This window comes from Electrophorus electricus, chromosome 13 (assembly GCF_041902795.1).
Source record: "Electrophorus electricus isolate QZ-2024a chromosome 13, ASM4190279v1, whole genome shotgun sequence".
Taxonomy (NCBI): Eukaryota; Metazoa; Chordata; class Actinopteri; order Gymnotiformes; family Gymnotidae; genus Electrophorus; species Electrophorus electricus.
This window is the reverse complement of record NC_137509.1, coordinates 7078552-7100000: the sequence shown is the minus strand read 5'-3', so window position 1 is coordinate 7100000 and position 21449 is coordinate 7078552. Positions and strand designations below refer to the sequence as shown.

At 44.6% G+C, this 21449-nt stretch overlaps 3 protein-coding genes across 18 annotated transcripts in view; 1 reads left to right on the top strand and 2 right to left on the bottom strand.

Annotated features, from left to right (window-relative positions):
* si:dkey-172j4.3 (diacylglycerol kinase delta) overlaps window positions 1-3940 on the top strand; it is a 62122-nt gene extending 58182 nt beyond the window's left edge. For 7 of the 9 annotated variants that reach the window (XM_081725462.1, XM_081725458.1, XM_081725460.1 and 4 more), the window contains 2 exons: window positions 862-992; window positions 1710-3940. In XM_081725462.1, coding sequence (XP_081581588.1) covers window positions 862-992; window positions 1710-1784 — 206 coding nt within the window. In that variant the 3' untranslated portion in view covers window positions 1785-3940. The remainder of the gene's footprint in view (window positions 1-861; window positions 993-1709) is intronic. The other 2 variants (XM_035520047.2, XM_027011480.3) reach the window with 1 other exon arrangement.
* Window positions 3941-4042: 102 nt separating this feature from the next.
* On the bottom strand, window positions 4043-12801 carry zgc:92429 (cysteine and histidine-rich domain-containing protein 1). 2 transcript variants are annotated; one of them, XM_027011485.3, is made up of 11 exons: window positions 12499-12800; window positions 11777-11826; window positions 11546-11602; window positions 11272-11426; window positions 10906-11009; window positions 9826-9878; window positions 7109-7179; window positions 5892-5994; window positions 5315-5434; window positions 4957-5019; window positions 4043-4658 (listed from the first exon to the last, which is right to left on the bottom strand). In XM_027011485.3, exons 1-11 carry the CDS (start codon window positions 12560-12562, stop codon window positions 4335-4337), a joined length of 1164 nt encoding a protein of 387 aa, XP_026867286.2. In that variant the 5' UTR covers window positions 12563-12800; the 3' UTR covers window positions 4043-4334. The 2 variants fall into 2 exon arrangements, with proteins under 2 accessions (XP_026867286.2, XP_081581589.1); XM_081725463.1 differs by lacking the exon at window positions 4957-5019 and having other exon boundaries at window positions 12499-12801.
* Window positions 12802-13157: 356 nt separating this feature from the next.
* The window catches only part of si:ch211-200p22.4 (phosphatidylinositol-binding clathrin assembly protein), a 38887-nt gene continuing 30595 nt past the window's right edge, over window positions 13158-21449 (bottom strand). For 5 of the 7 annotated variants that reach the window (XM_035520053.2, XM_081694841.1, XM_081694840.1 and 2 more), the window contains 6 exons: window positions 21282-21312; window positions 20979-21114; window positions 20377-20403; window positions 19604-19660; window positions 19399-19515; window positions 13158-18555 (listed from right to left, as the gene is read on the bottom strand). In XM_035520053.2, the coding sequence (XP_035375946.1) occupies window positions 18541-18555; window positions 19399-19515; window positions 19604-19660; window positions 20377-20403; window positions 20979-21114; window positions 21282-21312 (383 nt within the window). In that variant the 3' untranslated portion in view covers window positions 13158-18540. The remainder of the gene's footprint in view (window positions 18556-19398; window positions 19516-19603; window positions 19661-20376; window positions 20404-20978; window positions 21115-21281; window positions 21313-21449) is intronic. The other 2 variants (XM_027011445.3, XM_035520054.2) reach the window with 2 other exon arrangements.

Here is a 21449-nt window from a genome sequence, read left to right as displayed (position 1 = left end):
AGACCCCAGACCACAAACCCCAGACTCCAGACCCCAGACCCAATACTCCAGACCCCAGACTGCAAACCCCAGACCGCAAACCCCAGACTCCAGACCCCACACCCCATATTCCAGACCCCAAACTTCAGACTCCAGACCCCAGACTCCAGGCCTCAGGCATCGGGCAGCAGGCCTCAGGCAGCAGGCTCCAGGCCCAGCGTTGGAGCTACCTTTTCTGCTCTCTATAATACCAGCTCTTTGTTACAGCCTGTGAGCTTTGTCAGGTAGTACTTGGTGAACATGGCTCTCCTAGAAGCTTGACCTGCATTTCGCTGATATTTCGCGGTATATGTTGCATTTTTCAAAAGCCTATCTTGTTCATTGCTGTTGCATATGTGTTCTTCCTGTATCTAATATCCAAGTAAGAATGCTGATATAGGGTCAGTTGTGCAACTTTCAAACAACTGTGTTCATTAAGATTAGAGAGGTAAAAACTGATCCTAGATCTGTAGTCTTACTCTTCAACCCTTATTCTACAATGTTTTCTCTGTGGCATGATAATATTTTCTGTCACATTTGGTGGTGTTTATGTGAATCACACTGGCAGTTAATGGAGTGAAAGTTGCAAGTTTGAAGCTTAGCTCTGGTCCAACAGTGAACAGTTTTCATCTCTCAACCTGAACCCTACTAGAAAAGGACCAACGGTCCCAAATCTTCACTTTCACTCCAGGAAGTGCCAACCAGTCTTTGTGCAAGCTTCTGTGATGTTGGGTCTGTGTTTATCATTCTGTTGTGCATCTGTGTGTGTGTGTGTGTGTGTGTGTGTGTGTGTGTGTGTGTGTGTGTGTGTGTGCGTGCGTGCGTGTCTTCTCGGGGGGCTAGCAGAGAGATGGGGTGCGGAGGAGGTAGGCACGTGGCTGGACTCGTTGGGGTTAGGGGAATACAGGGAGAGGTTTTTGGCGCGGGACATCCAGGGCTGGCAGCTGCCTCAGCTCCAGAGGCAGGACCTGAAGGTACAGCAGGATTGCAGGACCACCTCCAGACCACAAACCCCGTTCTGTCCGCTACCCCAACATGCATCCAGTTAGAGGAAATATTGCACTTCACATCTGAACATGTGGATAATAAAGGAATATTTATTATTTCTTTTTCCAAAAAGCATATTTTCTGCACATTTCAGACTTTTTAAACTATTTTGAGCACTTCTAAATTGAAAGGAAGCTAGCACAGGGCATGGAAGGGCATCAGAATGGTAGCATATTACCGCAACTGCAAAAACAATTCGACAAGTATTTTAATTTTGTCACCAGTCATTTTCAGAATAAACTTGCTCCTTCCACGATAGCGTGATGGCAGGTGTTGTGGTCATACGATCTGTAGTTGTGTTTTATCTGTGCATACTCGTCTACACGCTGCTTTGCATGTGCTAAACTACAGCGGGGACGATGGCACGTCACTGCCCACAACATTCAGAACACGGTTAATACAGACGCGAGTGCTTCTGAATGTAACGTTGCTCTTGACCTATGACCTATGAAAATTTATTGGAAAATAAAATAGAATGAAATTCTAAAACATTGAAACCTCCAGGAAACCAGAATGACCAGAATATATTTTGGGGAAAGCAGGAATTTTCATGTAGGGGGAGCACTATTACACTGAGGGCATCAGTTACCAGAAAGATTCGTATTTCTTCACCTTAAATCCTTGTTTGTTGTTTTCTCTCTCAGGATCTTGGGATATCAAAGGTGGGGCATGTGAAACGGATCCTGCAGGCAATTGAGGAGCTGGACGGTTTGCTCTAGTGTCCACATGTGACACCTCACCATGGGAAGCTGTCTTTCACAGAGAAAGGGATATTTGGAGCTACACACACACACACACACACACACACTCACACTCACACTCACACTCACACACTCACACTCACACTCACACACTCACACACACACACACACATATATATATATATATATACACACACACACTCACACACACACACACACACACACACACACATATATATATATATATATACACACTCACACTCACACACTCACACTCACACACTCACACACACACACACACACATATATATATATATATATATACACACACACACACTCACACACACACACACACACACACACACACACATATATATATATATATATACACACACACACACGTTTGTGAGAGCAGCTGTGAAAGGCATGGCATCACATTGCATTGATGTTCTGGTCATGTCTTCTGCTCGATGTCTGCCTGCCTGTGGTGCTCCTGGTGATACTAAGCAACAGACACTGGCAGTAGACTACATCTCCCAGAATCCCTGCAGCCTTTTGCTTTCCTTATTTGTTCCTATTAGTGCGAGTCCATGTGATGCCTCCTCCCGTGCATGAAATGAACTTTAAAAAAAACACATTTTTTTACTTTTTATTTCATTATTATCATCTCCTTTATATATTGACACATTCAAAGCCATGAGACACAATTTCATTCTCTTGAAAAAAAGACGAGAAAAAAGCATACTGCCGTCAACCGATCAACATTAACGGAACAAAAATGATCGCTACACATTTATGATCTGCCGTGGTAGAGACTCTAAAGGAGAAGTGCAAAAACATGAATGTATCGTGGCTCTGTCTTACCTGTCAGGATCAGCAGAAAAGCATAGTAGCTAATGCTCGCTGGATTTACTCAGACACTGGATGCTTTGCGCATGCTCTGCAAGTCTACAGTCCCTGAGCACAATAACCTTTTTTATCCTTTTGGTCTGTGATTGTCAGCTAAGTCGTGCTGTTGTATCACTCGTGCTGGGTGAGCCGTTCTAGAAGCTTCAGTGGTGTAAAGTTCTGCCAAGTTCATCAACAAATCGCAGTGGTTACAGTGAGCTGATTTTTGTTTAGGTTTTTCTTTTGTTGTTGTTTTTTGTTTGTTTGTTTGTTATTATCTTTTTTATTTCTGAGACGTCTTACTGGGGGTGGGGGACTCAGTGTCGTACATTTCAAAAGGTAATTTATTGCGTTGCACTTTAGAAAGGAAACAAGCAGTCTTTAAAACGCAAACTTGAAACTCATGTAAATTTCCTTCTGAGGTGTTTTTAGTCATATTATGAACAATGTATCTCTATTTATGGCATATCTAATAAGACATATAATTAAAAAAAACTAATATATTGTCTGAGTTGAAGAACGATGTACCGGTGTCTCCCTCTGTAGGGTTGAATCTCATGTTCACACATAAGATATTCACATTTGCTTATTGCCTAATCCATGTGTGAAAACTGATTCCATTCCTGTAGTAACCGAAGAATTAACCCTTACCCAAGTGTCACCTAACGTCCTGGTGTGTGCTGTTTACCCAAGGACTGAAAGCTTCTCTTTGGATGCAATTTAAATGGTACAATATAAGTTTTCCAAATAAAGGAAGAATAAATACACATATTCTTCCATTGATATTTGTGAGCCAAAGTGTAACAGTATTTCTTGAATAGCAAAAAAAATTATGTACACATGATTTGAGTGCAACTTGAAGACGGCCACTTAAACACCGCAATCCCAGAAGCAGGGTTACCTGTCTGCACACATCCTGAAGATGTTCACCAGTACCTAAATCTTGCCACTCGTGCTGTCAGTCTGTTGATGATGTTAGCAAGGTATAATTGAAAAGACTAGGGTTTGTGACCCTAAAAAAAATGTCTCATTTCATTTTTTAAAAGGAGGCATCAAAAATCTTTTTTTATTATCCATTTTACAGTATTGGCAAGAATATTGCGTACTGTTTAATGTTGACTCTTACAGTTTGTTAATTATCTTTTTAAATAATTTAAATGTTTTTTTGCCATGTGGGTTGCAGTCCAGCTTCCAAGACTCAAGGTCCGTCCTTTGGCTGCTAACACCTCAATTTCAGGATTGTTGCTGTTAATTTGAAGCAAAAATAAAGTGTGACCAATGCTGTTTGCTTGGTGTGACATTCTTCTTCGTTATAATTACCTTAGACGATGCAGCTCTCCGATTTCATCATCACTCTGTTGACATTTCTCACCAGAATTCATTATGGATGACATTTGTTTAAATTGTTTATTTATTTAATTTTTTACACATATTGCAACAGCCTACTGGTAATATTCAAAATGATTTAATTATTAATGTTTTGCAGTGATTTAAGACTTCTCTGTCCTCTTTGAACACAAAATGATAATGTTCTTATTTTCCTAAACTAGCTCTAGAAATACAAAACTGAGTAAACGGTCTTTAGCGTCAGTGCCTGAGTGTACAGAAATGTCCTGTCGTCCGTTCTAAAAAGAAGTGCACGCCAGTGACTGCAGTAGCTCTTTGGACAGAACACATCCACTATTTGTCTAGAGGCACGGGTTTAGCTTCCTCCAGTGCTGGTGGACCCTCCTCTTCCTCCTCTTCCTCCTTCTCCGCCTTGCCCTCTTTATCCTCCTCGTCATCCGTGTCATCCCAGTCGGAATCGCTGATGTCATCGTCTGAGATGTCCCACGGTGGGGGGGCGTTGGCCTCCTCCGTGCCGGCAGGCTCATCGCTGACCTCTGGCTCGGGCTTGTGTTTGGGGTCCTCCAGTTTGGCCCAGGCCACGGCGTCGGACTTCCTCAGGGTCATCTCCACTTTGGTGGGCACCATGCTGACGAAGCTGCAGTTGGGGTCAATGACCTGCAGGAGATATTAGAGGCGGGGCTCACTCCCCGATTGACTGCTCAGGCCTGGTCACAGCCAGACAGCCATGTTTGCATTGTAGTGGTTTGTTTTTTTAATTCTTCTTCTTCTTCTTCTTATTATCTGGTGCTATAGTGTGGTGCGAGAGAGAGAGAGGGAGAGAGAGAGAGGGAGAGAGAGAGCGAGAGAGAGGGAGAGAGAGAGAGCGAGAGAGAGAGAGGGAGAGAGAGAGAGCGAGAGAGAGAGAGGGAGAGAGAGAGAGAGATAGAGAGAGAGAGAGGGAGAGAGATCTTACCCCCCACAAATGTATTTCCTTGTGCAATTCCTTGTTGTTCTCAAACTGAATGTGACATGTCAGCTGGGACAGAATAGGAGGAGATCATTTCATTCTCTCTACACACGACACATTACTGCCATGATGTTCACAGATGACATTCATGCAAATGACTTGAATAGCCAGCAAATCACTCCAGAGCATTAAATGATTGCAACACCTTTGAAAGGAGCTTAACAAGTCTCAATTTTAAGTCACTGATTTCCACATCATTCCAGACACAAGCAGACAATATTGTCTATTAGTGGGGCTTCCTCACTCATCCTGCAGTGTCCACCACTCTTGCACGGATGGGCATGGGCAAAAGTCACAGACTCACCACTGTACAATTGGCCTCCACGTAGGAATGCTTGGGATTGGCGTTTTTGGCATAGATGGTGACCACCACCTGGGTGCCTGTCTGGTGCCAGTCATGCCGACACGCCACCTTCTTCTTATCCTGTCGGCCAAAAGCAACGAGTGCAACAAACGAGTCATCCGCCATACTAAAAGCCTCTTAGTGCAGACTCTGTTCTTTAGTGGGGTTTGTTTCTTAGGGGCCATTATGTATTCATTATATATTCTTGGATGAAGCCTTTCTTTAAGAGTCATGACGAAGGCTTTGGAAACAGGTCTTAAGGCTTCAGTTCACACACACTGTGTTCTCCAAAAGCCAAAAGCTCAACAGCTGGAGAATAGCAAGCATAAGAACTATGAGGAAGAAAAGGCTTTTTTTTTCTCCTGCAGGAAGTACTTGACTTCCACTGTGTATAGCACATAAAGGTTGAATGCAAAACAAACACTGCACTTGCATGTACAGTATATAATACTGTCTCAGTATCCCTATCAAGCAAGTCATGTAGAATCCTTATAGCAGTGGCATTGGATGCTGTAGTCATAACAGGAGCAGGTGGCACCTGTTTCTGGATCCAGCAGTGCTTGCCCGTGGTACAGCCCTTTTGGTCGAGGAAAGCATTAAAGTCGTCCGTCTTAATGCAGCAGCAGCTCCAGTACTTGTATCTGTGGGTGGGTCGGAGTGGGTCGTTAGCGGGTGTGCTGGAACAAGTCATTAGCAGATGGGTCAGAGCAGGGCCTTGCTGGGTCAGAGTGGGTCTTTAACGAATCACGCCAATCGAGCTGTGTGCGGCTGCCTCTTCTGCATATACCCGGCTATAGCCTGGCCTGGTCTGTAGTGTGATATGAATATGATTTATAGCCTGGCCTGGTCTGTAGTGTGATATGAATATGATTTATAGACTGGCCTGGTCTGTAGTGTGATATGAATATGATTTATAGCCTGGCCTGGTCTGTAGTGTGATATGAATATGATTTATAGACTGGCCTGGTCTGTAGTGTGATATGAATATGATTTATAGCCTGGCCTGGTCTGTAGTGTGATATGAATATGATTTATAGACTGGCCTGGTCTGTAGTGTGATATGAATATGATTTATAGACTGGCCTGGTCTGTAGTGTGATATGAATATGATTTATAGCCTGGCCTGGTCTGTAGTTTGATATGAATATGATTTATAGCCTGGCCTGGTCTGTAGTGTGATATGAATATGATTTATAGACTGGCCTGGTCTGTAGTGTGATATGAATATGATTTATAGACTGGCCTGGTCTGTAGTGTGATATGAATATGATTTATAGCCTGGCCTGGTCTGTAGTGTGATATGAATATGATTTATAGCCTGGCCTGGTCTGTAGATTTATTTTTACACATGCTGGTCTCGTTCACCACTGGTCTCATTCAGCACAAGTCACATCAAAAACAATACCTAAAACATACTGATACAAAACATATCCAATACAAAAACCTGCCCAATACATACTGATATGACCAAACATGAAAGAAATCCATGTCTATAAAGAGTATTCCCTGAATTTTGACTAATAACCAGTTATGAGTGTTGATTTAGAATACCTTAGAATGTTATTAAAATACAATGAAGCCAGAAAACCAGGCTTAATATCCGATAGCAGAATACAAATCTTAATTATAAGATGTTTCACAAAATGGAGGTCTGTTGAGGTTTTGCAGACATTAAATGAGCTGACCTATAACCTTGTGTGAAAATACATTCTTAATTCATAACTTTCACAACTTTATCAAGTAAAGGAATCTCACCCCTCATGGAAGACTGGAGCTCCGGGGTGGTATGTACAAATTTCAGCATCTGTCCCTGGGCCCTGATAAAGCTAAGCACACACACACACACACAGACAGACAGACAGACAGACGCACGCACGCGCGCGCGCACACACACACACACACACACGAGTCATTTTTATAAATCACCTTCTGTTTACTGCCTCCACACCTGTGCATACACTGTACAATCAGCACATTTTAAAGCCCATTACATGACTGCCTCTAAACCTCAGAGTACATAAAACAGTTACTCAGCATTTCTACACAACCAAATGCTTTGACACATTGCTATGCATATATATAAAAACAGCCCACCATGTCTCAGCAGTTTGTTTTTTTTTTTTTACTATGTACAGTCTTCACAGATGGAAAGACAATAAACTCTTTTATGTTTTCTAAAAATATAAGCAAACTCAAGAGGACTTGTGCTGGCAGTTTTTGAGTCAGTACGTGTACACACACACACACACACACACACACACACACACACACACACACACACACACACACACACACACACACACAATTAAATAAAGAGGACTGTGAACCTAATGCAACAAATCAGCCCCAAGCTCAAGCTAATGGACACGTTCATAAGCAGTTAGCCGACAGCTTTACGCTGGGGTTTTAAGAGCACAGTCAATTACCTTCACACTATTAACCAATATCTTTCCCTCGGAGAGGCCTATTACAGCAGGAGGGGCTGGCTGAGTGTGCGCCTGCCGCCTTGGCTGTAGTGCGAACGCCCCAGACCTGGTGGATGTGTGTGTTCTTTAGGGCTCAAAGCGACTTGAGAAATGTCTCTGGGTTTTTTTAGACACCTATCAAATTAGACTTTTTGCCTCAAATATATTTAATCCTTTTCTTGAAAACCAAAGGGCAATCAAATCTGCACAGATCCATTTCATCTTGATTTTTTGTTTATAGTGTACCCACAGATTATGTTACACCCACAGATTATGTTGGGGGGGTGGGGTTGGGGGCAAATATGCTTTGGCAGTTTTCACCACTGGGGGGTGCAAATGGTCAGTTTGTTCCATATCTGAAAGGTATTTCCAAACCTTTCATACTTCATACTGTATGCCGACGGTCACGCAAGGCATTTCACTGAAGGCTGACCTGGAGATAAACAGATCCTGAAGCTTGAAGCCTGACTCTGGGAGCTTTCCCTAAACATTTAGCTTTATTATTATTACTTTTGTTTTTACAGAGTATACTGCCAGGATACTGACAGGATCTGCAGGGAATAAAAAAAACAAAACCAATGCAGGCATGACATGTTAAAGGAGTAGAGAAGAGTGACAGAGTAATGCTTGTACTACATACAACGCAGAGCTCGGAACAACTCAGCACACTGATGAAGAAGGCTGGCTCTGTTGTAGGAGTCGAGCTGGACACGGGACGTTATGGAAGAGTAATTGACCCTCAGTAAACTACTCACCATTATAGACAATGCACCGCATTCCCTGTAATGGTGGAAAAACTGCTACAGCGGCGCTAGGCTAAAGAACGCCAGCTAAGATCTTTACACTGCACTGCAACAGGAATATACAGCAAGTCTCCTTCCTGCAGGGATGCTACTGAACTCCTGCACTCTGAACTGTGCTGATCCATGTTTACAGTACATTAATACACACTGATATACATGGTGCTCCGTCGCTTATTGTTGTGATCCATTCACCTTCATTCTACACTTCAGACCGAGTAGTGTGATCAAGGCCACTCTTGGTAATAATATTATGGTAATCCTCAGACCTGTATTAGTGCAATGCCTGTAGATGCTGTAAATGTCACGTATGTAGATACACACTGTTCTTGTAATGCTATTTCTGTAACAGCGCCCTCCCTGTTCTGTGTCTGTAAGTATATGCTAATGTGACACCGTTATTTCCACTGGGATCAATAAAGTGTTATCTCTGTGTTAAACATATATATATATATATATATATATATATATATATATATATATATATATATATATATATATATATATATATATATATATATATATATAGAGAGAGAGAGAGAGAGAGAGAGAGAGAGAGAGAGAGAGAGAGAGAGAGAGAGAGAGAGAGAGAGAGAAATTAACAAATGTGAATATATACAAGAAGAAGAAGATACAATAAACTTGATTAGTACTTTCCACTGCTTTGGTGTATAATTTTGAATTACACTGGGACTGTAGGAAACAATATTCTCTCTGAATATCTTATTAAAGGTACTGGTGGACCCTCCTAATGTACATCAGACTTTATATGTAAACAAAACATCTCTAAAAAGGTCGAGATGTCTACATAGGAGAGTCACACAAGCAATAAAGACTCTAGGAAAACTAGGAAGAGTGTTGTCTTCAGGTAGGACTCCAAAGATGGCATTAATGGGGGCTGGACTGATACCTGCCGGAAACATCATAAATTGTTCCAAAAATATCATATGAATTAATGACACTGGAGCCGGATGACACTGATCCTAGATCATTTATATGACACTGGACTTTAAGCATGTGAGGTTTTCTTAATCAAAGGATTTTTATGCTCCTACATGGAAAGGTCACACACTATATGGAAATTATACAGTTTCTTACACCACCCCCCCCCACACACACACACACACACCACCCCCCCCACACACACACACACACCCCCCACACACACACAGGGGCCTGCAGACATGCATTCCTCAAAAACACTTACAGTTTTGCAACCTGTGTTCTTGCACTTCGTCCCGATGAAGACGACTTGGCTCTCTACAGAGACAGAGAAAAGAACCAGCAGAGGGACTGGTCACATGACAGGAAAAAGTGAGGGACATGGATGGAGAAAAGGACAAAGGAAGGCTCTGTGTCTCCACCTCAGATTGCAGCCATGACACCATGATTACAGTGGCGCTGCAACCACTAAACATGCGAGCGAATAAACGAGAGCTCATGCTCTTGTGTGTTCTCCACAGTGACTCAGACACACAAAACGTGTAGACCTTAAAGGAGTATTATGCTCAGAATGCATTTTAGGCTGGGAGACCATGGCCGTGTGTCTGAGCCCTTACTAGCTTTTCCTGACTGTATGCCATTCCGGTCTTGTTGGGTACACTGCTTCCGCAGTGCCCTGTCTCTCTCCCTGAGTGAGCAGGGATGAGTCGTCATGCTGTCTCTGGAGCTTGCCAGGAAGGATGTGCTCCTATGGCAGTTAGATCTGTGACTTGCAGTCGCAGTTCTGGGAAGCTGTGAGCCTGCATGCTTGGGTTTCCTTCCTCTACAACACCTGATACACCTTATTAGCTAGACATGAAAAAGTTGTACTGGGGATATCAGAAAAAGCTTAACAAAACTCTGCAAGACAGAGGGCACACTGACACTGCAGTATAGAAAGTTCACAGACTCTGCAGGACAGAGGGTTCACAGACTCTGCAGGACAGAGGGTTCACTGACTCTGCAGGACAGAGGGTTCACAGACTCTGCAGGACAGAGGGTTCACAGACTCTGCAGGACAGAGGGTTCACTGACTCTGCAGGACAGAGGATTCACAGACTCTGCAGGACAGAGGGTTCACAGACTCTGCAGGACAGAGGGTTCACTGACTCTGCAGGACAGAGGGTTCACAGACTCTGCAGGACAGAGGGTTCACAGACTGCAGGAGAAAGGGCTCACGAGAACCAAGCTGGGAGAAGGCAGTCTGAGGAGAGATGGAGAGTTTGGGCTGCTTGGATGACAATGAACACTGAGAGCACACCGGACGCATCTGTGTACTGCAGGCTGGCGCGAGCCGTTCACTCACCAATCTGCTCCTCCTTTTGTCTTTCACTGGCTTCCATTTTGTCCAGCACTTGGGTCAGCGCAGGAGACACCTTCACTTTCAGTTTGACCTTGGGCTCATCTGAGCTGGTGAAAGGCAGACACACACAATTCAGACAAGCCTCAGAGGAATGGGAGCTATTCTTGCACCCGTGACAGGAGGTTTAAATTCAACACCCAGCAGAGGACCTGGGAAAGGTCGCTGGATGCTGGATGTGCTTTTGTGGCATTTTACCAGTCTGGGAATCTCTCGGAGGACACACAGGGGCTGTGAGAGATAGCAGTCTAGAAGCAGAGCAATGGTGAGACAGAGACTGCATCATGTACACTGTGTGTGTGTAATGTGTACCTGGGTCTCTGCTTCTCCATGGCCTCAGCAGATTTGGGGCCCTTGTAGATGATCTCCTCATTGCTGTGGAGCTTCATGTCACCTTTATCAGTCCTAACCTCCGGTCTCAGCGCATCCTCGGGCTTCGTGTTGCTGTGGCGCCCGTGGGCACAACCCTAAAGGTCATGTGATAGGCCACACACAGCGTCAATCAAAAGGGGAAGCAATGGACAGTCCCAATGATGTATAATTACTTGAATCTGCATGACCTTTTTATGGGGGCTGAATATTTTACCTTAATCGAGAGAAACTCAGAAAAGTCTGTTGTTCTCTTGCTACAGCAGGACCAACCCTGAGGAGACAGAGGGCGAGCATGAGGTAACTACACTATCAACGGTGTTTGTTATGCTGCAAACGAGATCAGAGGCTCAGTGATGTAGAATAGAAGAGTTGTTGGACTCCCCACTTAGAATTTGACTGCGTAACATCAGGACGAGTCAGAGTACGTCCGGCGCTGAGAGCTCACCTTCAGAGCATCGTGGAAGATCGGCACTCCTGGGTGGTAATGGCATGCATCTACAAGGGCACAATAAGGGGGAAGAAGGAGAGAGATGTTTAGTGCCACGCTGTAGGCCGTCTCCCGGTCTCTGCTACATCCCATCAGACTCTGTCTCCCTGCGTCACACACGGGGGGTTTTCTACCCAGCTGTCCCTAACTGAGGCAGCCAATTGGGGAAGAGAACAGGAGACATTGTGGAACAGCTGGGAGGAAGACTGAGGCTGTTCCAAGTACTCCCTCCACAAACATGCTGGACAATTTAACACCTCATTTTTTTGTACCCCAGAAAAATACATTTAAAAAGATACAAGAAATACATCTGTAGTTCTGGCATATATTGATAGAGCCCAATGTATAGTTGAAGACAACTTAATAATACAAGTTCACAATGAACACTGGTGGTTAGTCTGACCCAAAGAATACTAGAGCCTGCTGTGAGCTGATCTCTGAGAGGTGCAGTCTAACACATGTGGGTTAGCTTTACTCTAAACCTTCAGTGTCTCTGCAAGGTAAGCAGAAAAGATATAAATCTCAGTGAAGAGGATAAGTTATGTTATTTTATTAAGGTTGCTCACTGATCATTTGTCTAGGCTTCAAGTCGTTAAACCCATACAATAAAATTGTTTTAACTTTATCATGGATGGCAAGTAAGCAAGCAAATACATGAACAGTATGGAAAAAGAGCTTACCATCTGAGTTTGTGTCTTCATCAAACCTGCCCCCGCAACCTCTGTTATAGCACAGTAAAGCCATAGTGCTCTGACCAGTAGGTATTCCTCCGGTTCTACAGCCACTCTATAGTTCTCAGTCCTGGAACGGTCAGTCGTGTTCCTCTCCTGGTTGGCCACAGGAACTTAAAAGACGACTTACGCCACCTTCCTAACACTCTAGAACTTTCAGTTGCCAAAAAGGAGAGAAAGGATCCAGAAAGAGTCACAGTAAAGACAGTGGAGGGGGGAGGTTTCCAGAGCGGTGGAGAGGACTGTCTGAATGGGGGCTATTAATACATCCACAGCTGTTGGATTTTATCTGAAGAGCTTGACATACTTGATGCCTACCGCAGGGGCAAGGGCACGTCTCCTTGCACTATTACAGTGTGAGTGTCACGAATCACATTCCAGTTTTACAAGAACAAGACGCTTTCAATTGTTTTGCCAGTTCAGATGCTGTTTTAGCTTTTTTGATGATCTGTGTGGAAATCTGCTTCTAGATCAGCACAAAAAGACATCTAGAACCGACAATACTGATACCCAGCAGCAAAAAGATGTATAAACTTACCATACATTTTAATACGTTTTACTGAGTTTGTTATGATGTTTGAGGAAAAACAAAAACAATGAAGAGCCCAAATGTTAAAAAGTTCTTTATTAAGAAATTCGTGAGCGCGAGCACAAGGCATTCATTCATGATTCATGGTAACAGCTTGCATCACAGATACAGACAACAACCAAAAAAAAAAAAAAAACCCAAACAAAAAAAAAAAATCTTAGCCCCCCCCCAAACACCAGCAAAACGCACAAAAAATGTATACTGCATGAGACTAGCACAGCCAACCACTGATAAACTAGGCTTTTTTAAAAACAAACAGAGAGAAATACACAGAAAAGGCCATTACATCCACAAGTTTTCTTACTCAACAAAAAAGCACCATATTCCATAGAACTTTGCAAACAATACAAGGAATTCCAAAATGTTGACTCCCAAGCATGGCAAATAGAAAAAAAACATTAACACATGCAAGATCAAACAAACAACACAGAGCAACTTATCTAGAACGAAATCACATCACACATCTTGGTCCTGAATCGAGCATCTAATTGCAGGCATAGAAAACAAGATTGTTTAAACAAAACCAGCTTCAGCTGGCCATTGGCTCCAACCAGTGTTATCTAGCCCACTGATCTCAGGAAGGCAGTTTCATTGGGTGGCCTCGGAGGAGACCCTTTTAGGCTTCCGTTAGGGACGACTGGAACAATTACTGGCTCCGGGACTGCGCCTGGGCCCTCTACCATTTTCAGGTGCGGCAGTGCAACAAGTGATGTCCCACAGGATCCCTACGGTCCCCCAAAACACACAGTAGGAGGGACTTGAGCATTTATGAACTACGGAGAAGCCGGGAACATTTGAGAAGTGCATGGAGAATGAGAATGCTGTTATGACATGGTCACTTGGGAGTCTAAAAACCCTGTAATAACTAAGTTCTCTCACCCTTGCACAAGACACTGTGCTAGTGAGTCTATATAGAAACTACTCTTGGTCTCCAGCAAGGGGTAAGGACCAGAAGGTCTGCTCTGGATTGTATTCTTACCCGTCCTAGACGGCTTGTTATTCCCCCAGAACAGGGACCGTAACTCATAGAAAATCTAAATTCGCTTTCTCCAGGTTATGAACTGAAGACCCAAAAGACTCAAAGCCTGTCAGATTTAACCTGCAGTCAGGTAGAGAGAAGCGCGAGCAGACTTCAGGCCTACTCTGCTAATCTCGCAATCTCTGATTTGCATTCTGCTCTCAAACAAATCTTCCTGTGGCCTTAAAAGGGCATTCATCGGGGTTCTTACACGAGCCAACCACTGATATACTGTTCTGTGCTCTGGGTACCTAACCTCAGAGAGCTAGAACACAGCTTCAGCTACTGGGGTTTCTGGGAAGGATGAACAGAAATGGACACCACAGCTTTGAGAAAAGTGCGGCCCCAATAAAGTCTGGAAAATGTGGGCAAGAAAGAGCCAACAATAAGTGCAGTCTGATAGTATCCAAGTGCAATTTCAAATAAGGGGGAGGTGGACTACCCATGACCACCCAATCATGTGCAACTACCCACTTCCGATTTGTAGTTTTATAGAATGTTATTTCAAACTGAAGAGTTATGATTTAAATGACAGAAGTAAAACATTCAACAAACAATTTAGGAAAGCAAAATTATTTTATTTCATCTGATAAAAACAGAAAAGAATGAAATAAAACAAAAAGCCCATGATTTGGTGTGATATGTATTTACCATGCTTATTAAAATCCTTATATTCTGCATAAATAAATAAAATATACAAAGGGGTACTCCACAAACATTTGGATGGTGTTTTCTCCTCTTCTCGTTTGGCATTGATGAACCTGTAAAAACAGGCCTCCCACCCCAGGGCCAACACATACAGATGAGTGTTTCTTTTGTGTATATAGCCATATATATAATGCAAATATCTCTAGCTTAGAAAACAAAAGGCAAATTAAAAAAGGAATAAAACAATACATTGCAGAAGATGGGTATATACATAATATGCGAGGCAGCAATTGAAAAATGCCCAAAAACCACATAAGATTAAAAAATAAAAAGTTAGACAAAAATGATAGCCCCACTACCCCCAAGGTTATTCCCTGATGACTGAGGTGAGAAGGTCCCTGTGTATCTGTACATTTCCACAAAAGAGGCCTCTAGCCTTCGCTCCAGAGCACGAACACACAGTGAGACCCATGAAGACCCACATGCGGTTCAGCTTCCCAGACACCGTGAATTCGATTGTAACAGAACTCTACTTATAGAGTTCTCCAGTGCAGCTGAGGATTCCAGAGGCTGAGCGGCTGAGAGGCAGAGGCGTGGGGGGGCTTTCTGGAAGCAGAGTGCCCACAGCAGATGAGCGGCTCTGGCGGCTGTCAGGCTCTTGGCTGTAGCCTCTGGGCTGCAGGCCTAGCACTGAGTTCAGGGTGAAAGCGGGATTTCACAACCAAGGTTTGGAGGAACTCTGCCAACAGCTACTGCATCAGCCCATAGCCAAGTCTTACAAGGGGCAGGGGTGAGAGGAAGAGAGAGCAAGAGAGAAAATCTGCTCAATTTCAATTATAACCCACTTTCAGGGTTGTGTATGTGTAGGTCCAAGAAGAGTAAAACTTGATCCATTAGAAAAACTCAAATACCTAATGAACAGACCATTGCTAAAATGTTTATCATGTAAGCAGTGAGCATAAGCCTAAATCCAAACAACTTGCTATGACCAACAAATATGTGGTGAGACTGCTGATAGTCACCACTAGTGGGAACCACAGTAACAAAAGTGTAAGAAGTGCTATAACAAGTACTTTATAAAAAAATAGCTACATGATATGGCAAGTTCTGCTAAATCTTAATGACATCTTGTCTCTCATGACATAAGCTGGTTGGTAAAAGGTACTTTGCAAAAAAATTTTTTTTCAGACTTTACTGCCATTACCTTTGACCTTTGGCCTGTCATCACAAACGTGATAATGAGACGAGTCAACACACACACACAAAAAGAAAAACAAACCCATCAACCCAACACGGACCATGCACCCACACATAGGAAACAGCCAAGCTACCAGGGTTCCTTCTCCTGACAAAACCAGCAAGCACACGTTACTATGCCCATGATACCGGCACGACTGCTCCGACTCCATGCAAAAACGAGAGCAGAGAAAAGAGCAAAGGAGTAAGAGAGCCAGACATCTACCCATGCTGCAAAAACAAAGAGACCAACAGGAGAACACGAAGCACCATGCTCATCGCCCTCTGTGCCAAAAGGCACCCTGATTAAGAAAGAAAGAAAAACTAATCAGGGGAGTCCTGAAAGCTCTGAAGATCACCATGGAAACCTATATTCACAAGCATGTGTATACACACAGGCTGGAACATACAAGCCTGCTAAAGCCCTCAGCAGACTGCACAGAAAGCTCTGCAATTCCTCCATCCACATGCACTATAAACAGCAGGAAGAACAGTCCACTGCTGCAGGCTTGTCTCTCCCTGGCCCTTTCGACACTTGGTGTTGCACCACATTTAGGAAGCAACACCAACATACCTGAAACACCCACCCACCCTTCCACAGTGAGAAGTGAAGGTGGTCTGCAGGGAGGCTGACTGAGGGCTGTCGTAGGTTTGCTCCAGAGGGGAAAACTCAGCGCGCACTTACACACAACCCCTCCTGTAGTCCCCACTCCTCTCCTCTGTCCATGGCCCTCCATGAGGAACAGAGGCACTCTGCGTTAATGAGCACTGCACAGTGGAGCCATCTTAACAGTCATGCCCCTTCCCTCTGCTGTGTACTGGGCTGCAGTCTGGTGCATTCGTGTGTCCATGTATTTAGGTAGACCAGCAAAACCACCACAATAAAATAAAGCCAACAATGAAATGGCTACCCCCCAGCAGCCTGGTCATTGAGTGATCAGCACTCAGCCTGACTGTCCGTGTGCGGGCGGTCTCGCTCTGGCTCCCACACACACACGCACCATTTGCATGTGTGGGTTTGACGTTACCCTGTGCAGAGCCGTGCGGTCCTGAGAAACCCCGCTTCTTCCCCTCCCCTCCCCTCCTCCAGGGACGTGAATGAAGGAGCATCAGGAAGTCAATGAAGCGTCAGAGTGTTAAGAGTGCCAGAATGGAGGCAGCCACGGTGGAGGTGGACGGGGAGGCGTGAGCCCAGCGAGCGCACCGCCCTGCACACTGTCCCAAAGCCCGAAGAGGGAGGAAAGTGGCTTTGGGGAGAGACTTTCACGAGCACGTCAGGGACCTGCTCCTTATCGGCTTCTCTGCCGCAGCTTGCATGACGATACTCACACTTTGTGAATGTTTTGCACTATCCAAGCAGGAATAAAAAAAGAAAGAAATGGGAGAAAGCATGGCATGTTTTTTGCCAGTTATTTCAGTTAGCAACACTGGCAGAAACTCCTCTTTACATTCCCCAGGGCCAGAGTGTTTTAATGTCTGTGTGCTGTAGTTGAGGGAGTGCGAATGAGGCGGCATATGTTCATCCAGAAATGAAATCACACCTCCTGTTAATCTGGCAATTTAAATGAAAGCAGAGAGGAGCTGTGCTTCACCGCATAGTGGCATTTTAAAAAAAATATTGCTTTCAAAATCATAAAAACAACTAGAATGCAAATAAACCAAACCCAAAAAGCAGAAAGAATGTGCTTAACAGCTGTGACCTGGCTGGGGCTTTAGTGGCTGTGGCAAAGCACTGAGAGCTGGACTGGCTGCCAGGTCGTACAGGCACACTCCAGATCGCACTTCTCTGCCTGATAGCACACGCAGGCAGCGAGCAAAACTGCAAACGTGCGGATTACAAAGAAGCACTTTTCGAAGCCGCCCGAGCGGTGGGAGGAGGCGAAAGCCAGAGCTACTGACACTAGGGCCCTATGCGAAAAAGAGAAAGCAAAGCGCCGCATAGGGGACTCGTCGGTGAGCAGCTGTGGCATGGGTGAGGCGACGTGCGTGGTGCGACAGGAGCAAGCCAGAGCAGCCCAGCTGAGGCTGGCTGGACACCCGCACCAAGCTGCCTCTGAGCATGGTTTACAAAAGACAGGACAAACTGGAGTTATCCCTCGCCAAGCACGTCAAAATAGAACCTTCCTTGACATTAGAATCTGAAGACAAAAATGATTCAAACAGAATTTTAAAAATGTATATATTAAAAAAAAAAAAAAAAAAGAGAAAAAAAAAAAAGGAAAAATAATAAATGATCAGGATAAAAAATAAAAATAGGTCATGTTAACAAGCTATGTTAACATCCTGTGATCGTGGGTGAGAGCCATTTCAGATGATGAGGTAAGCAGTCGTGACCACAATACACTCATGCTCCTCCTGTCTTCCTCCTCTACGTTTCTTTCTCTCTCTCTTTCTTTCGCCGCCCCCCTCCTCGGCTCCCTGATTTGGGTGGTGGCTGTGTTGCGGATCTCTAGCTTGCTGGGGGTTTTTGCTGTCCAGTTTGGCACTCCTCTGCTCAGTCCTACATAAACTGCATCTGCACCAGAGACAGACAAGAAACTGGATTAAACCTACAGGTTTCACATCTGCTTAACATCTGAAAATCGTATTTTAGTACTTTTTTATTTATTTATTTATTTTTGACTTCTAGAAGTTTCTAAAAGTCTGGCATTAATGTTTTTCAAAATGGATTGGTGATGGTACAATATTACATTATGGACATGGACATAATGAAACATTTAAAATCAGGGACGACAGCTCAGATGTTTCTTTATAATGGACTTTTCTATTGATACAGAAAGATTAGTTTGAAAGGGACCCGTTTACAAGCAGTTTGATCCTAAGGAACATGCAGGGATCTTAAAAAAATAAAAGAGACTAAAAATTTGTTTCATAAAGGATAGAAGCTGGTACACGAGTCAGCATCTCATTCACGTCCAGCCTGCTGGCCCACGAGCAGCTTTCAGTCTCCACCAGCACAGGAAGCATTTTAACAGCAAACACAGCTTTACATTTCCTTTGGCATAAAGTTGAACAAATAAATAAGATCAGCCAGAGCGGATGTCTATAAAAAGACCTTTTCTAAAGTAAGCTCAGAGCACCTTTAATCAGACGCTGGAGGTTTGGGAACTCTGTGTGGAGCAAACACCAAAGCCCTGACTCATGCTAGAGAGAGGCTAGAAATAGTGCAAGGGGAACTTAAAATACTTTAGACAAGGAGTCTATATTGAGAAGAACTCAGTGGGTTAAGTGTATGTGCCTGAAGGGACGGTGGGTCTTCGTGGTGTGTGTATGTGAGACAGAGAGAGTGAATCTGAGCTCCAGGAATAGTGCACGAATTGGTCTGGAGACCTGGCTGGTCTGCGGCGTAGTGGTGTACCTGAGCTCCTGGAATTGGAGCAAATGGGTTGGTGGGTCTGAGGACTGGCTGGTTATACAGCACAGGCTGTGGGGTCATCACTGGAACGCCTCCCATTTGACCCATCTGAGGCGGAACCTGACACACACAGATGCGCACAAACAGTCAAACAGTCAAACAGTTCAATTGTCTTATGAAGTGTGTAGATCAGGGGTTTGGTACTTACCATCCCATACACAGGCACTTGTGGTGTGGTCATGGGGAAAGCCATGGGGGCCGGGGTCTGCCAGACACAACAGGACAAATTAGCAAAGATGCTACACACACATGCACACATCATGGGCATCGCCTTCCAACCGTACCCCGGTATAGCGTCAGCACTACTGTAAGTACTGTGAGACTGGCCACTGATGCCTGGCTCCTGCTCCTGCATGCCATCCCAGGGGGGGCTCACGCCTCAGAACTCTGCCACACCCACCCAACGTCAAGCACCAAGGCCAAGCTCTCGCCCCCTCACACGCACATCAGCATTAGTCCTTCACTGGGCTGCCTGCATATAGGACTACAGAGCCCCATATGCGGAGATACAGCATCTCACATTGAGGCAAGCTTCAAAAGACGCCGATTCATAGTCCCAGTGCAGAGACACCGAGCCAGGCAGGGAGGAGAAGGGGCCAGGGGCTACAGGCTAACGCAGCGAGTCGAACAGAAGCAGTGCATCGTAGGGGTAGAGAGAGCAGGGCCAAGGACATGGTCACACATACAGCAAAAACCACACACACACACACACACACACACACACACACACACACGACTGCTGTTTTTAAGATGCGGGAGGGGGGAGATGCAGGTTGAAGACCATGGGACCCCACATGATGGGAAGGATAAAGAGGAGCCCTATTCCAGTGACTGTGTGTATGTGTATTTGTGTTCAGGAAAGTCCTAAGTGGCGCCCTAGGGATTATAATGCCGACTGCTCCGTTACATTTGGGTACTTACATAACCAGTATAGAACATTCCACTCTGCTGGGTTATGCACACAGGAAAAGAGAGACAGAGACAGACAGAGAGACACAGAGAGAAAGGGATGAGGGGGACAGAGAGAAAGGGGGCAAAGGGCAGAATGGAGAAGGTAAAAACAAGGAAAATGGCATTAAGTGGTGTCCATCACAGGAGAGGTAAGGACAGAGAGAGAGAGCCAGACAGAGGGAGAGTGAAGAGGAGAGGAGGCAGGTTAGTCTGAAGCACACAGTTAAACAGACACTGATGTACATCCGTTCCCACAGTGGTCACAGTGCCACTTGCTCCCGGGAGAGGCCCAAGTATGCGAATACAACCCCACTGGCACGGTCTCCATATTTCTGCCATTTCAAGCAAAATTTGCTGCGGCACAGCGACTACACAGGACCAAAACTCCAAAACAACATCTGGACCCCCTTGCAATAAATTGCTACTTGTTATTTTTTGGCTGTGTTCCAGTAAGACAGACTTCTAAGACATGATTAATCATTCTGGCCATTCACCATATGTTGGCCCAGGGTTGTGAACCTAGAGAAGGCAGAAATCCCGTGCATCCACGCTGTGCGTGTGTGCGTTCCTACCATGTGTGGCACAGGCATGGGGGCTGGCGGCATGGGTGCAGGGCTCCAGGCAGTCGTGCTGCTCATGGTTTTGGACTGCCAGTTAGAGCCACCAGTCAGCTTCTTCTCCCCAGGCTGTGTCCACTGCATATCTGGCCTGCACATACACATGGGGGTGTGGGGGATTGAGAATAAATGCTCAGGACTGACAGAATCTTTCCACTCAGTGGAACTACTGTATGTAATGCACAGGCTCCACAATAACAGAATTAATCCATTAGACGACAAAACTGTATGGTTAAACTGTGTGGAGCTGCTACTCACTTTTTGACTGCTGATCCTCCAAAGTGCAGATCTGACATATGCCACAGAAAAGAGAGGAAAAAGTGAGATTGAGAGACAGACAGATTTGTTAGTAAAACTCGATTATCACTCGATACTCCTGGCCCACAGTGGTGATAGGTCTTCAAGCTACATCAAAAGATCTTTCAT